This window comes from Ostrea edulis, chromosome 1 (assembly GCF_947568905.1).
Source record: "Ostrea edulis chromosome 1, xbOstEdul1.1, whole genome shotgun sequence".
NCBI classification, from domain to species: domain Eukaryota; kingdom Metazoa; phylum Mollusca; class Bivalvia; order Ostreida; family Ostreidae; genus Ostrea; species Ostrea edulis.
In genome coordinates this window covers 75,070,643-75,083,575 of record NC_079164.1, presented here as the reverse complement: position 1 = coordinate 75,083,575, position 12,933 = coordinate 75,070,643, and the positions used below count along the sequence as shown (strand labels likewise).

Sequence of the window (12,933 nt, the reverse complement as noted above, 5' to 3'; positions counted from 1 at the left end):
GATCAGGATGCCACGAGGCTAGCGAAAGAGATAACAAGGCCGAGATGAGAGAATTGGAAGTCCAACATCCAACAGAATCGCAATGTGTTTCACTCGACTCAAGGACCAGAGGATTAGAATTTCGTGATTCTGGTATGGAAAATGGGCGTCCGTCCATAGTTACACCAAGGACAAGAAACATGATGACCAAAAGTCAGTTTTCAGAAAGTGTTGGAAGATACCGAGTTGATAATCGATGTACGTCCTATAGGAGGCCACTACCAGTTACCTTTTTTTCACTAAAAAGATGTTCTAATATGAGCTTGAATTTCACAACACTTATATTCTTATTTGATACATATGTAGGAAGCATTACAAATTATGGATGTGAAGTGCGGGGTGCTCATTCAGCTCCTGGTATCGAAAAAGTTCACATGAATTTTTGTAAAAGCATACTGGGTGTGAAAAGTGCTACTCCTAATGTAATGATTTAGAGTGAATTGGGTATATTACCATTGCAATGTGTGAGATAATTACGAGTTTTAAAATATTGGTTAAAGCTTTTATCAACAAAAAATTGTATCTTGAAATCATGTTATGACTATATTTGTGATGAAATGAGTAGTAAACAAAACTGTAAAATTGGGTAGTAAATGTTAAAGGTATTTTGTCAAAAGTTGGATTGATTAAATCAATGTACTTTGAAGCCACAATACATTTTTGCAGTTGCTAAGCAACGTATTTTTGATACGGTAATTGTAAACAAACAATACTTTCTGAAATAAACTCTTCCTCAAAATGTAGAATTTATAAACATTTGATTGACCATTTTACTTTGCAACCCTACTGTCTAATTTGCTTTTGACTAATAAACAACAACTACCCGTGTTTAAAAAATTTTTTAACGGACGGTAAGTCAAGGCTGCAACATATGACGAAAGTAGTTTTTGGGTGGATCATACGACCTATTTTCAAACAGTAACTAAGTGTGAAAATGGCTTATAAAATGGTGAATGGCGGGCGGGCGTCCCTATAATAGGGTAGATCTACCTACTTTGTGTCAAACCTCTGACCTGACGTTCCTCAAACTTCGTACAGTTGTTATGGATACATTGTGCCTTTTTGAAAGTGATCAGACATTTTTCGAAAAATTTACATGTAATTGAAATTGATCATTTTTTAAGCATGTCTTGACTAGACGGTACCTATTTTTAAAATCAACTCCTCTTACAGTATTTATTTGTCATCCTTCAGACCTTGTACAGCTGTTATGGAGTCATTGAAGATGTGCATGTCTTTTTGGAAGTGATTAGACATTCTTTGAAAAATTAACATGTACATGATGTAGTTGAACTTTGTCAATTTTTAAGCATGGTACCTACTTCATGTAACCAACTCCTCTCACAGCTTTTACTTCACATTTTTCAGACCTTGCACATTATAAATGTTATAAAAACATTGAAGATATACACTGTACATTATTGTGACATTCTAAAAGTGCTTCTGGTTGTTTTTTTTAAATTCTACATTTAATGTAATTTTTCCAGTATGTTTTGTACTGCTATCTCTATGATAGATAACATATTTTAAATCAACCCAGCCATTTCTGTTCTTGAATCGATTATCTACAAATATTTAAGATGTACATATACATGTATCTTTTCAGCATGAGACTAGTGCATTTTTTACCCAGAGGAATAGTGATTAGTTACAAGAACACAGCATAACAATAAACAAATACTTTATTCAAAGAAAAACAAAATATGCTATTACCGGATAATTAAGTATAAATAATATAAAATCTAAGGTATAAATGTGTGAAACACAACTAAATTGCCAGATATCACATTCATGCTACCTATGTTTTCTCCAGTTTCCAGTTCTACACAAAAATCTGGTGATATAGAGAGAACACAGTTATTTAATGTACAGTATACATGTACTTGTATAAAAATACATGTACATGTATTTTGGTCATTCTAATAATAAAATTGTGCCCTACAATAGAATATAACAATTGAAATGTTTTCTTTCTACAAATGTCTATCAGAGAAATAAGAGTCATATCTAAAATGCACTTTTCAAAAGTAAATAAAAATTCAAATTTAATCCCCTTTCTACCAACACACCTGATATTAACAAATCACAGGAAATGAAGAAAACCAATTTAAATACATGCAGAGAAGCAAGAATATGAAAACAAGTGAATATGCCAATGAATTAACCAACTTGAGATTCAGATTCATTTTGCAAAATGTATGAATTCGGAATTCTTAAAAAAAAAAATTCTTCTCACGATTCAATGATTTCAAAATTGCAAAAAATAAACTGATGTACAAAAGAAGAAAGATCTATTCCTTGACATACAATAAAATTGCTATCAATTTGGTGTTCATGTCAAGATCAAATCTTGCCAAAACACATATTGCAGTTCTTGAGTTCAAAAGAATTTCCTGAATATATACAATGTATATATATATGTATATATATATATATAAACATTAATTAGCAGACAGACTAAAAAATAGTAAAACAGAAAACAATCTTTGAACACATTGGAAGAATATTTTGGAGCATGTAAAAAAATCAGTAATTGTTAAAGCATTTCAACAACAATATCAACATATACATGTATATGTTCAATATAAAGAAACAAATATGATTGTTTCCTTTTTCAGAACTATTAAGAATTTGCTAAAATTTACAATCATAATTTTTCTTCTCCATATCAGGAATTTATGTAATCCATAATTAACTATAAATTACTTCAAATCCCAAGTCTCATGCATTTCTTAAATCCAGTGCAATATACTTGTATTCTAACCAATTTACTCAATGAAAAATACAACAGTTTCAAAAGCATCAAACATATACGACTAAAATTCAGACTGCAAAAAAAAAAAAACCCAACCAAAAACATTTACAGCTGTTGATTACCAACTTCAAAAGTGAGGTATTTCATGAGTATAAAATATTTTTAAAAATTTAGAATTTTCTTAATCTTTCTAGGAATACAACAGATTTGGCTGTTTCTATTAACTACCCTTGTTCACAAGCCCTCCATCACGCCTGTATCTTTGGCTATTTCTATAAACTACCCTTGTTCACAAGACTTCTATCATGTCTGTATCTTGCTCTTGATGACTTCTTTATCCATTCTCTGTTTGACAGCCTCTCTTCCTTTCCTTTTCTCTTCTTCTAATGCCTTCTGCATGTCGGTGTAGTATTCAAGGGCTGCCCTCACAGGTTCAATAATGTCTTTCTACAAAAGATAAATAGTGGTCCTATATATACATGTAGATATTTCTAATTCATGAAATAGTAATAGTCAATCAAGAAAATGTCCTTTTCATACAAACACAGGACAAAAACAAAATGCCCACCCCCTACCCACCCCAACCTTTGAGGCATAAAAGAAATCCGAACTCACCTCAATTACAGGGAAAAGCTCCCTCAGAGCCTCAAATAAGGGCAGCAATGCGAATTTGATAAATCCTATTTGTGACGATGATTTGGTCACTTTCTCTCTGTCCATGAATGGGGCCACAGGTAATCCTTCCAGTTTTTCCACGTCACTCTACAAAACATTTAACAAGCACAATGCAAACATGCTCTGCCTGTATGAAAAATACTATTTATGGAAATCATATTAAGGTTATGAGAACGATCTTTAAAATATAAAGGTTTATTCTGGAAATCTTTATTAAATAAGGGTAAAACAGGAAATAAATATCATCGATATAACAAATGCCTATAAAAGTTCATTTCACAACATTTAACACAATATCTACACTACGCCCTCCATAAATAAATATCCACTGCTAGAAAAGCGCTACTTCTGAATTTCTGTTCTCAGTCATTTACATACTTCAAGTTAATTTTAAATATTTTAATATTTCAAATGTAACAAATGAAATAACAACAAAATAAATATTTCATGTTTATTATGGCATAGTTATGAAAATAAAGTATAATGTGTAATTGGAATTTTTCATTTCATGTCAATACTATGGGTATATCCTCCTCCAGCCCATAGAAGTTTTGCATGCTTCCAATGAGTTGTTCACACCTGACTGGAATCCGACTCAATTCGTTCGCCAACATCTCTTGCAGAGCATCTCACATATGTCTCTCCATTTTCTGTTGGATTTAAATATGGGCTTTGTTGTGGTCATTCCAGCATTTGCTCTGTGACATGGGACACCATCATCTTGGAAAACATTTATTGCCCTATCCAAGAAGATGTGCTGAGGGAGTCCCACAAAGTTATTGAGAATGCCTAGATCGCCATCCTTATTGAGGTTGCCCTATTGGAGTAAGAAATGTTGTTCCCCTGTAAGACATCACACCCCAAACAACTACACCACCACCACGAAATTGTACTGTAGGTACAATACAATTGTTTCTGTAAGCTTCATGAGCTCTTCTCTTCACAAACACAAGGCCATCATTTTGAAAGAAGAGTAAATCTTGGCTCATCAGTCCAGAGTATGCTATGTCTTCAAAACTTAATACGTTGTTCAAAAATGATGATCTTTATGCACAGGATTTATTTGCTGTCAGTGCAAGAATACACAAAAGAGTTTGTGAGCCGCTGGAAATCAGCGTAGAGACGCCAGTGACGGCAAGAATCATCTCACTTCACAAGCCGACTCTACCAGTCGTGCCAGTTCATATTTACATGTGCTAACGCAATTTGTAATCTTTTTCTCCAACGAGCTGCTGCGAGATATATTTAAGTCATGTTTTAACATTAGTGTTTGAAGCCTGGAACCCATACTTTATCCACTCAACCCTTCATTGTGGAACAGTCTCTCTTCTGTTTTGTAGAGAATGTGTGATTAGCACTTTGTCCTCTCAGACTGTTGTCATCCTGGGATGCTCTGGTATCTGTATGGGTTGTCTGGCACTTTCTAATGCTTTTCATATCATCTTTCTGAAAAAAGAAATGAAAATTCATTAATTTTGAGGGTTCATTTTTAAGAAGTTTGAAGCAAACTGATGAAGTTTATTAGTAAACTGACAACTTACTATGTAGCTCCAAATCTCCAGGCTATCTATTTCTAGTAGCAGCAGCTGATTGCAAGGGACCCTATCTGCTAGCAAGAGATGCTTCATCTTTTCCAATTGATGGCTTTTCTACTTGTATTCATATCATAAAGTTTTCATTTTCATCAAACTTTCCCCGATTAAAAATTTTCCTTGTTTAATAACAATTATCTTATTTTTTTTTTATTAAGCAATGTATCACTTATCAAATCACGGTGATTTAGCAGGTATTTCTTTGTAACAATAGTACTTTTACTAAGAAAATCCCCCCCCCCTTTTAATATTTTAATAAATGAAGCATGTTAAAGGTTATCTCTCTTTATAAAAGAAAGTGCATGTATCCCAAAATTCAGGAGATTTTTATATTATAAGTTTTCTTTAGAAACTTTGAAAATAACACGGTGGATACTTATGTATGCAGGGTAGTGGTAAAAGAAATAAAACAACACAGAACAAGGAAAAATAAGAAAAAAAGAAATAATTTTAAAACTAGTTGTATGTTAATCAGATGGTGGTACAATAAGTGAAGAACAATCAGATAATCATTTTTTCATTGAATGGCTACTTATTATTTTACATCCATTTCATTTGTCTGACACTCGCATGACTCTACTTAAAATATGATATACCTAGTTGTCTGACACTCGCATGACTCGACTTAAGATATACCTGATTGAAAAACTCTTGAAGAAGACACTCAAGCCATGGCTCAGCTACATCCATGGGTCGGCATTCATTTGAAATGTCTGCCACTTTTAACAAAATCATCAGAAGCTGGGAAAGGAAAGTAGGTAAAACATAAAAGAAAAACCTTCAGATGAAACTAAAGAGACTGGTTTAAAGGGAATACATAAAGGCATTTACGCCATTGGAAATGGAAAGCTAAAACTTAAAAGATGTGCAGAAATTTGAAGGACACAAATTGACACCGAGTGTGAAGTACAAATACTACAGCAATACTCACATACTACATGTATATTATACTGTCAGTTAGTGATTCTGAGGAAAATACAGCTAGGCATAAATAGAATACACAAACAAGGTGAGACAATTTAAGATATAGGTATTCTATTCACACAAATACAGTATTTCTCCACAGCTGCATCCACATGTCCATAGGTTAGTTAGCTTTAACAGAGTAACATGTCATTGACTCTTACAAAAATAAACTGTTAATTCGATATTAAAAGTGGTTTTTATAATGAATTCATCATGTGAATGTTCTTTTAATTAAAATATATAAAAAATAATAAATGAGGGATTCTAGTGAATTAAAACAAAGTATATATACAACATGTTGAACAGTGTTTCATACAGCCATGGTGCATGTACAGCTTTCAACAGTTATAGTAAAGATCGATTGGTTACCATCATGTGTAAGCTTATGCTGTAATATTAGATACTGAACACTGCTTTAAAATTGTATCATAAACCCCAAACAGAGTTGCAATTTGCAAAAACAAAATATAGTAAATACAAAATAAAACTACATCAAATCTGTTGTGCTAAGAATCAGAATATTGTGATACATATGGTGAAGTAATTTCCTTTGTAAACTATAATATATAGCTACAATATATATATATGTTAACCTTTACACTAAAATCCATTATATACTAGTATTACCTACTTTACATTTTCTATGTCAAAATAACACAATGGTTACAGGAATTATGGATTTTGATTCCAAAATTCACTTTTCTGTATTTTACAATTCATATCTGATTCTTAGTTGAACATGAAGAAAAAATAGTTACAGGAATAAGCGCTATCAATACACAACACAGAACTGGTGCTTCCGCCAACCTGATTAAAAAATTCTGAAAGCAAACAATCCAGCCAAGGCTCAGCAACTCCTAATGGCCGGGCTTCATTTGAAATGTCTGCTACCTTCATGAGTATCATCATCAGCTAGATTGACAGAGGAAAATTAAATGATCCTATGGGGTTTTTTTCCCTGTAAGATTAGTATGACTCAATATATTTGGAAAATTTTAATATTCTGATCTCAAATGTCCTACTTAATATGATATGTGCACTTACCAAAGACTTGTGTTCCTGATTCTTAAAATCAAAGCTTTTTATCACCGATTTAAAATTATTGAGTATTTCATTATGCTTGGCCATATCTGTTGCCAAAATACACCTGAAAGAAGAAAAATTTAATAAAAAATCTGATTCATAAAAAATCATATTTTCTTTATAAATATGTTTTTTATGAGACAAATGGAAAAATTTACAAAGCACAAATCTTAGTCTTTGAAATTACTATATGAATTCCCCAATGGAAATTTAAGACAATTTTACCGGATCATTCCCTCTCGTATCCGTTTATATTCTTCTTTGGAGACGTTGCGTAGAATATTACAATGACTTTTCTGGAGGATCTCAAAAGCTACAGAGCAGTGGTGATTCTCCAAGGGAGAAATATCATTGTATCGTAGAGCCAGCTCCGTCTTAGCATTTATCTATTAAAAAAAATTGACACATGAATTCAAAATACTGAACAAGCTGAGTAAAGATAATACTAGTTCTCATAAGGCCAAATAAAATTAAAGATTATGGTTCTCAGGCTTGCACACATCCATTTAGAGGTAGCCATATTGCAAATTTTGTCATGATTAAAGTTGTTAAAGTCAAGCATTAGCCAACTGTCAAAATATTTAGCCATTTTGAATGCAAAATCTGGAGTTCTACACACAATTTGTGGCAAAAAGGGTTGGAGTGCTCTAAATCTGCCACTGGGATTAGTGAAGTCACTGCTTTAAAAGTAAGTGCTAATTTTATCTGAATACGTCACGTGTTAGTTTAACATTGTTTGGTCAATAGGACCATGGAAGGGTTTCTGTTAAAATAATGATTTACAATTCTTGATGTTTAAAAGTTAGCAAATTATTTAATTTGAAAATGAACACATTTTTTAATCATTTGACTGCCTTTTGGTATTTTCATACTTTGACCTTAAAGAAATGCGTCAAGGTCAAAAACTGTTATACATTGCAACTCTCAGCTTTATCTCATTGATGGGTGTTCAAACATTCAAGTCTTTATGTCAAAAGGTTCTAGAGTTATGGCTGGGTCATCAATAGCCTGGATTGACCAAAAAATTATCAAGAATTGTACAATTTTACACTGAAATGCTGTTTTTCTTATTTTTATGTCTCTGGGTAGTACTGGGTGTTTGGGTAGCACTTCCCACCGCTGTGACCCCGAGTTCGATTCCCACGATCAACCGTGTTAGAGGGATATGGTGGTTGTGTGTGTGAGGGTACAGTGGCCACCCGCTCAGACATGTGCGATCAACAGTGTTAGAGGGGTATGGTGGTTGTGTGTGTGAGGGTACAGTGGCCACCCGCTCAGACATGTGGGTTTCCTCTGGGTACTCTGCTTTCCTCCCACATAATGACCACGTAGCATCAACATCAGTGCATCAAAGGACCCTATTGGAGTTTTCAAGCTTTCATGGGTTATCCCATTAAAGCTCCAATGGCTTGTGCTTGGTTTTTATGTATGTATATTTGTGTGTATTCAATGTATTTACCGAATAAACATTTATTCATTCCCTAATCCAGGACAGAGACATTTTGTTTTTGTACTTTCTGTCCATCAGTCTGTCACAAATCTTGTGAATGCTTCTCCTCCTGTATGGCTTATCAGATAGACTTGAAACTTTGTACAATGCTTCATTGCCATTTGTATATGTGCATATTGTTGGCATGTGAGGATCCAATTATTTTCCTAAAAGTTATAGTGGATCTAAGATGATAGGAGTTGAAACTAGCTTGTGAATACTTCTCCTCCTACATGTATATGGCTTATACGATAGACTTGAAACTTTGTACAAGAGGTACTGTGAGCAATGCTCACTAAGAATACCCCCCGCTTACCCCAATCTCCCAAAGGGGTGTTGGTAATAGGTATAAACTACCTCTTTTCTGAGTGTAAAAAACAAATGGCATGACAAACCGAACCATATTGCTACTTCGATGTCCAGTGCGCGTGACCTTTGACCTTTTGACCCCAAAATCAATAGGGAACATCTTCATCCCATGGGTAGTCCATATGTATGATATGGTGACTGTAGGTGGAAAGGATAACGCTTTAGAGCCCGGAAACCACATTGCTACTTCGATGTCCAGTGCACTTGACCTTTGACCTTTTGACCCCAAAATCAATAGGGAACATCTTCATCCCATGGGTAGTCCATATGTATGATATGGTGACTGTAGGTGGAAAGGATAACGCTTTAGAGCCCGGAAACCATATTGCTACTTCGATGTCCAGTGCGCTTGACCTTTGACCTTTTGACCCCAAAATCGATAGGGAACATCTTCATCCCATGGGTAGTCCATATGTATGATATGGTGACAGTAGGTGGAAAGGATAATGCTTTAGAGTCCGGAAACCATTGCGTCTACAGACGGACAACCCGATTCCAGTATACCCCCCCACAACTTGTTGCGGGGGGTATAATTATTGAAATTTTTTATGTCAATACAATGATTTCACTACCTTAGAAATAAAATCAGAGTCTGTGAGGTGAATATTGTACTTCAAGGGTAGCTAATCATCATCATGATCGAGAAAATGTCAATACCGGTAATTGTTTTATCATACGACAAGTCAAAACATTGAAAACAGCTACCCAAACTTGCAAAAAATACTTGGGTGGCCATCTTTGTTTATAGGTAGAGTGTAAGACCTAGATGAAAGTAATTAAAGAGGTTTTATTGGATGACAAAAAAAAAAAAAAAAACAATCTGGGAATGTAGTTCAGAACCAAATAAACTTTAGGGCATGCTTGAATTGTCTACACCATTTCCAGTCTTGTCGGATTATACCTTATAATCAGGAGCAGTTTGGTGTGGTGTATAATCAATATGGACATTGAATCCTCAACTGTAGCTGAGGAAATCCTTTGGAGACAATCTCTTGTTTTATGTTTTTTGTTAACGATTTTAGTGCAAATAAAGTACAAATTTTTTTTTACTAGTATATATCTATATATATTCATACATGTATATATTTGTATAAAATTAGAATTTAATATCCATGTATTCTTTTACAAAACTGTATTTCAATATGCATTTATAAATGCCTACATGCATCTGAAAAATACCAAATCCTCCTCCAAAATATTGCTGATTTTTTATGCCAGGTTGATTTTGATGCTTGTATGAAATATCAATCATTTTCCTTTATTCATAAAAGTATATTTTAAATTCTTGTAAATGACTACATACATGTACAATTAACTGGAATTATCCGCTTATATACTCTACAATAACTGCTAACAAATTACGGAGAGAAAAATCTGCAAATTTTCTGCCCAAACCATTTATCAGCCATATTGAATTTTTCGGTGCATTTACCAACACACACCCAGTACAGGGTGTAGGTGGTGCACATCTTTGCACTTGATTAAGTGTACCCCCAGATACATACTCTTTAGAGCATATGGCATTACTAACAACCATAACACAGTACACACCGAAATGTAAAATGACCTCACATGACTTTTCTTTAGCTTACTTGATATGCATTATTGTACCCTGGATGGTCCAAATCGTGACATATTGCAGAGGTGAGGAGTATAAAAATATCAACATCATCTAGCACCGATCGGAGGTCAATAAGCCAGGTCAAACCATACATCTGCAAAGTTAAAACCAGTCACTGCAAACTATAGGATTCAACATAACTAAAATATACATATCAATGCATTTCAATGTACACAAATCAAAAAAGTTTCACAATTTGTAAACTTGATATAATTATGAAGAAATATGATCATTTAATTTGTATGATACAAAAGATTATAATTTTCCTAAAATAATTGATGAACCTATAATGATAACAGAGTATAATTCTGTCTCTTTGAAGAGTAAGCAGAGGAGTGGTATGGATTTTTATATCACAAAAATTTTCATACTTTGCTGAAAGATTATACACAGACAAGATCGCTCAGGGAATTTCAGAATTATCAATAATTCATATATAGATGTACTACTAGCAAAATAATCAGATTGTGACTCTCCCTCCAGTCTAGAAATACACAAATTGCCAAAGTTGATTGGATGAAGAAGCCTGCATTCACATTTCATCTGATTAGATACGTCCACAAGACCATTACTTTAACAAGATGTGTTGTGAAACACTGATGCCCCTGTACAGCAGCAAAATAATCCTGGTACCAAACAAAAGGTCTTGTCACAAGGACAAACAAAAGGTCTTGTCACAAGGAATACATATGAAATATGAAAACCCTATCTCTAACCATTCAAAAGTTATGGCCTACGTTAAAGTTATCCAAAAGTAGGTTAAACAAGAGGTACTGTGAGCAATGCTCACTAAGAATACACCCCGCTTACCCCAATCTCCCAAAGGGTGTTGTTAATAGGTATAAATTACCTCTTTCCTGAGTGTAAAAATATGGTATGCCTTTGTAGAAGAAAATGGAAGATATAGTCCGAACACAAATCCATGGCACAATCCTATAATTTTGACCTTGAGAACAAAGGTCAAGGTCATAAAGAGGTCATGAATGTACATGACACATAGTCTCATGGTGATACACCCATGTCTTATGGTATGACTATGTCAAAACCCTACAATCAATTTTGACCTTGAGGTCAAAGTTCAAGGTCATATAGAGGTCATGAAGGTACCCGGCACATCGTCTCATGGTAATACACTCATGTGTCAAATATGGTATGCCTATGTCAAAGAACAAAGAAGCCATGGCCCTGACACGAATCCATTGTAAAAACCTTTAATTTTGACCTTGAGGTCAAGGTCATATGGAGGTCATGAAGGTACATGACACATCGTCTCATGGTGATACACTCATGTGTCAAATATGGTATGCCTATGTCAAAGAACAAAGAAGTTATGGCCCGGACACAAATCCATTGTAAAAAACCTTTAATTTTGACCTTGAGGTCAAGATCATATAGAGGTCATGAAGGTTCTTGACACATTGTCTCATGGTGATCCACCTGTGTGCCAAATATGGTATGCCTAAGTCAAAGAACAAAGAAGTTATGGCCCGGACACAAATCTGCACAGCCAGACAGAGTGATTTCTATATATACCCCCCCCCCCCCGAACTTCGTTCGGGGGGTATAACAAGATAAAGGTCATGAGGTCAAAACTTTTGGTACCGAAAGAGAGGTCTTGTTACAAAGAGTATAAATGTAAAATATGAAAAAGTTCTTCAAAACTAGGTCAAACTGCAAGGTCATGAAGTTGAAAGTATAGTATCCAATGAAAGGTCTTGTTACATGGAATTCACATGTGAAATATAAAACCTTTTCACTAACCATTCAAAGTGATACCTAGGTTAAAGTTTTTTCAAAAGTTGGTCAAACTTCAAGGTCATGAGTTCCATGGAGATCTGGGTTATAATTGGTCCTCAGTACCCCATGCTTGTCATAAGAGGCGACTAAATAGGACGGTCCTTTGGATGAGACCACAAAAACCGAGGTCCCGTGCCACGGCAGGTGTGGCATGATAAAGATCCCTCCTTGCTCCAAGGCCATAAGTGCCGAGCAAAGGCTTAAATTTTGCAGTCCTTCACCGGCAATGGTGATGTCTCCATATGAGAGAAAAATTTTCATGAGGGACATTAAACAAGGTAGAAAAATTTCATACCAAAAGGAAGGTCTTGTCACAAGAAATACACATGTGACTCCAAGACAACTAACTAGAAAACTGACAGGTCAGAAAGGGCTCCACAATGGTGCTTGATGAACAGATGGATGGACAGAAAAAAATCTTATTCCCAAGGAAATTAAGCTATTGTGTGCAATGAAAAGTGCAATTATCTTATAAATATCATTTTAAAAATTCAAGTCCCATAAATCCATGACAAAGCCCATAAATCTAAAAATCGAATGGGGTCTT

General features: G+C 34.5%; 1 protein-coding gene across 2 annotated transcripts in view; it reads right to left on the bottom strand.

Moving 5' to 3' along the window:
- Nucleotides 1-1,703: 1,703 nt before the first annotated feature.
- The window catches only part of LOC125681339 (high affinity cGMP-specific 3',5'-cyclic phosphodiesterase 9A-like), a 38,351-nt gene continuing 27,121 nt past the window's right edge, over nucleotides 1,704-12,933 (bottom strand). The window contains exons 8-13 of one of the 2 annotated variants that reach the window (XM_048921376.2): nucleotides 10,561-10,683; nucleotides 7,336-7,496; nucleotides 7,072-7,174; nucleotides 5,698-5,802; nucleotides 3,410-3,556; nucleotides 1,704-3,241 (exon numbers count right to left, since the gene is read on the bottom strand). In XM_048921376.2, the coding sequence (XP_048777333.2) occupies nucleotides 3,098-3,241; nucleotides 3,410-3,556; nucleotides 5,698-5,802; nucleotides 7,072-7,174; nucleotides 7,336-7,496; nucleotides 10,561-10,683 (783 nt within the window). In that variant the 3' untranslated portion in view covers nucleotides 1,704-3,097. Of the gene's footprint in view, nucleotides 3,242-3,409; nucleotides 3,557-3,906; nucleotides 4,916-5,010; nucleotides 5,803-7,071; nucleotides 7,175-7,335; nucleotides 7,497-10,560; nucleotides 10,684-12,933 lie in introns of those variants that run through there. The other variant, XR_008801977.1, reaches the window with a different exon arrangement.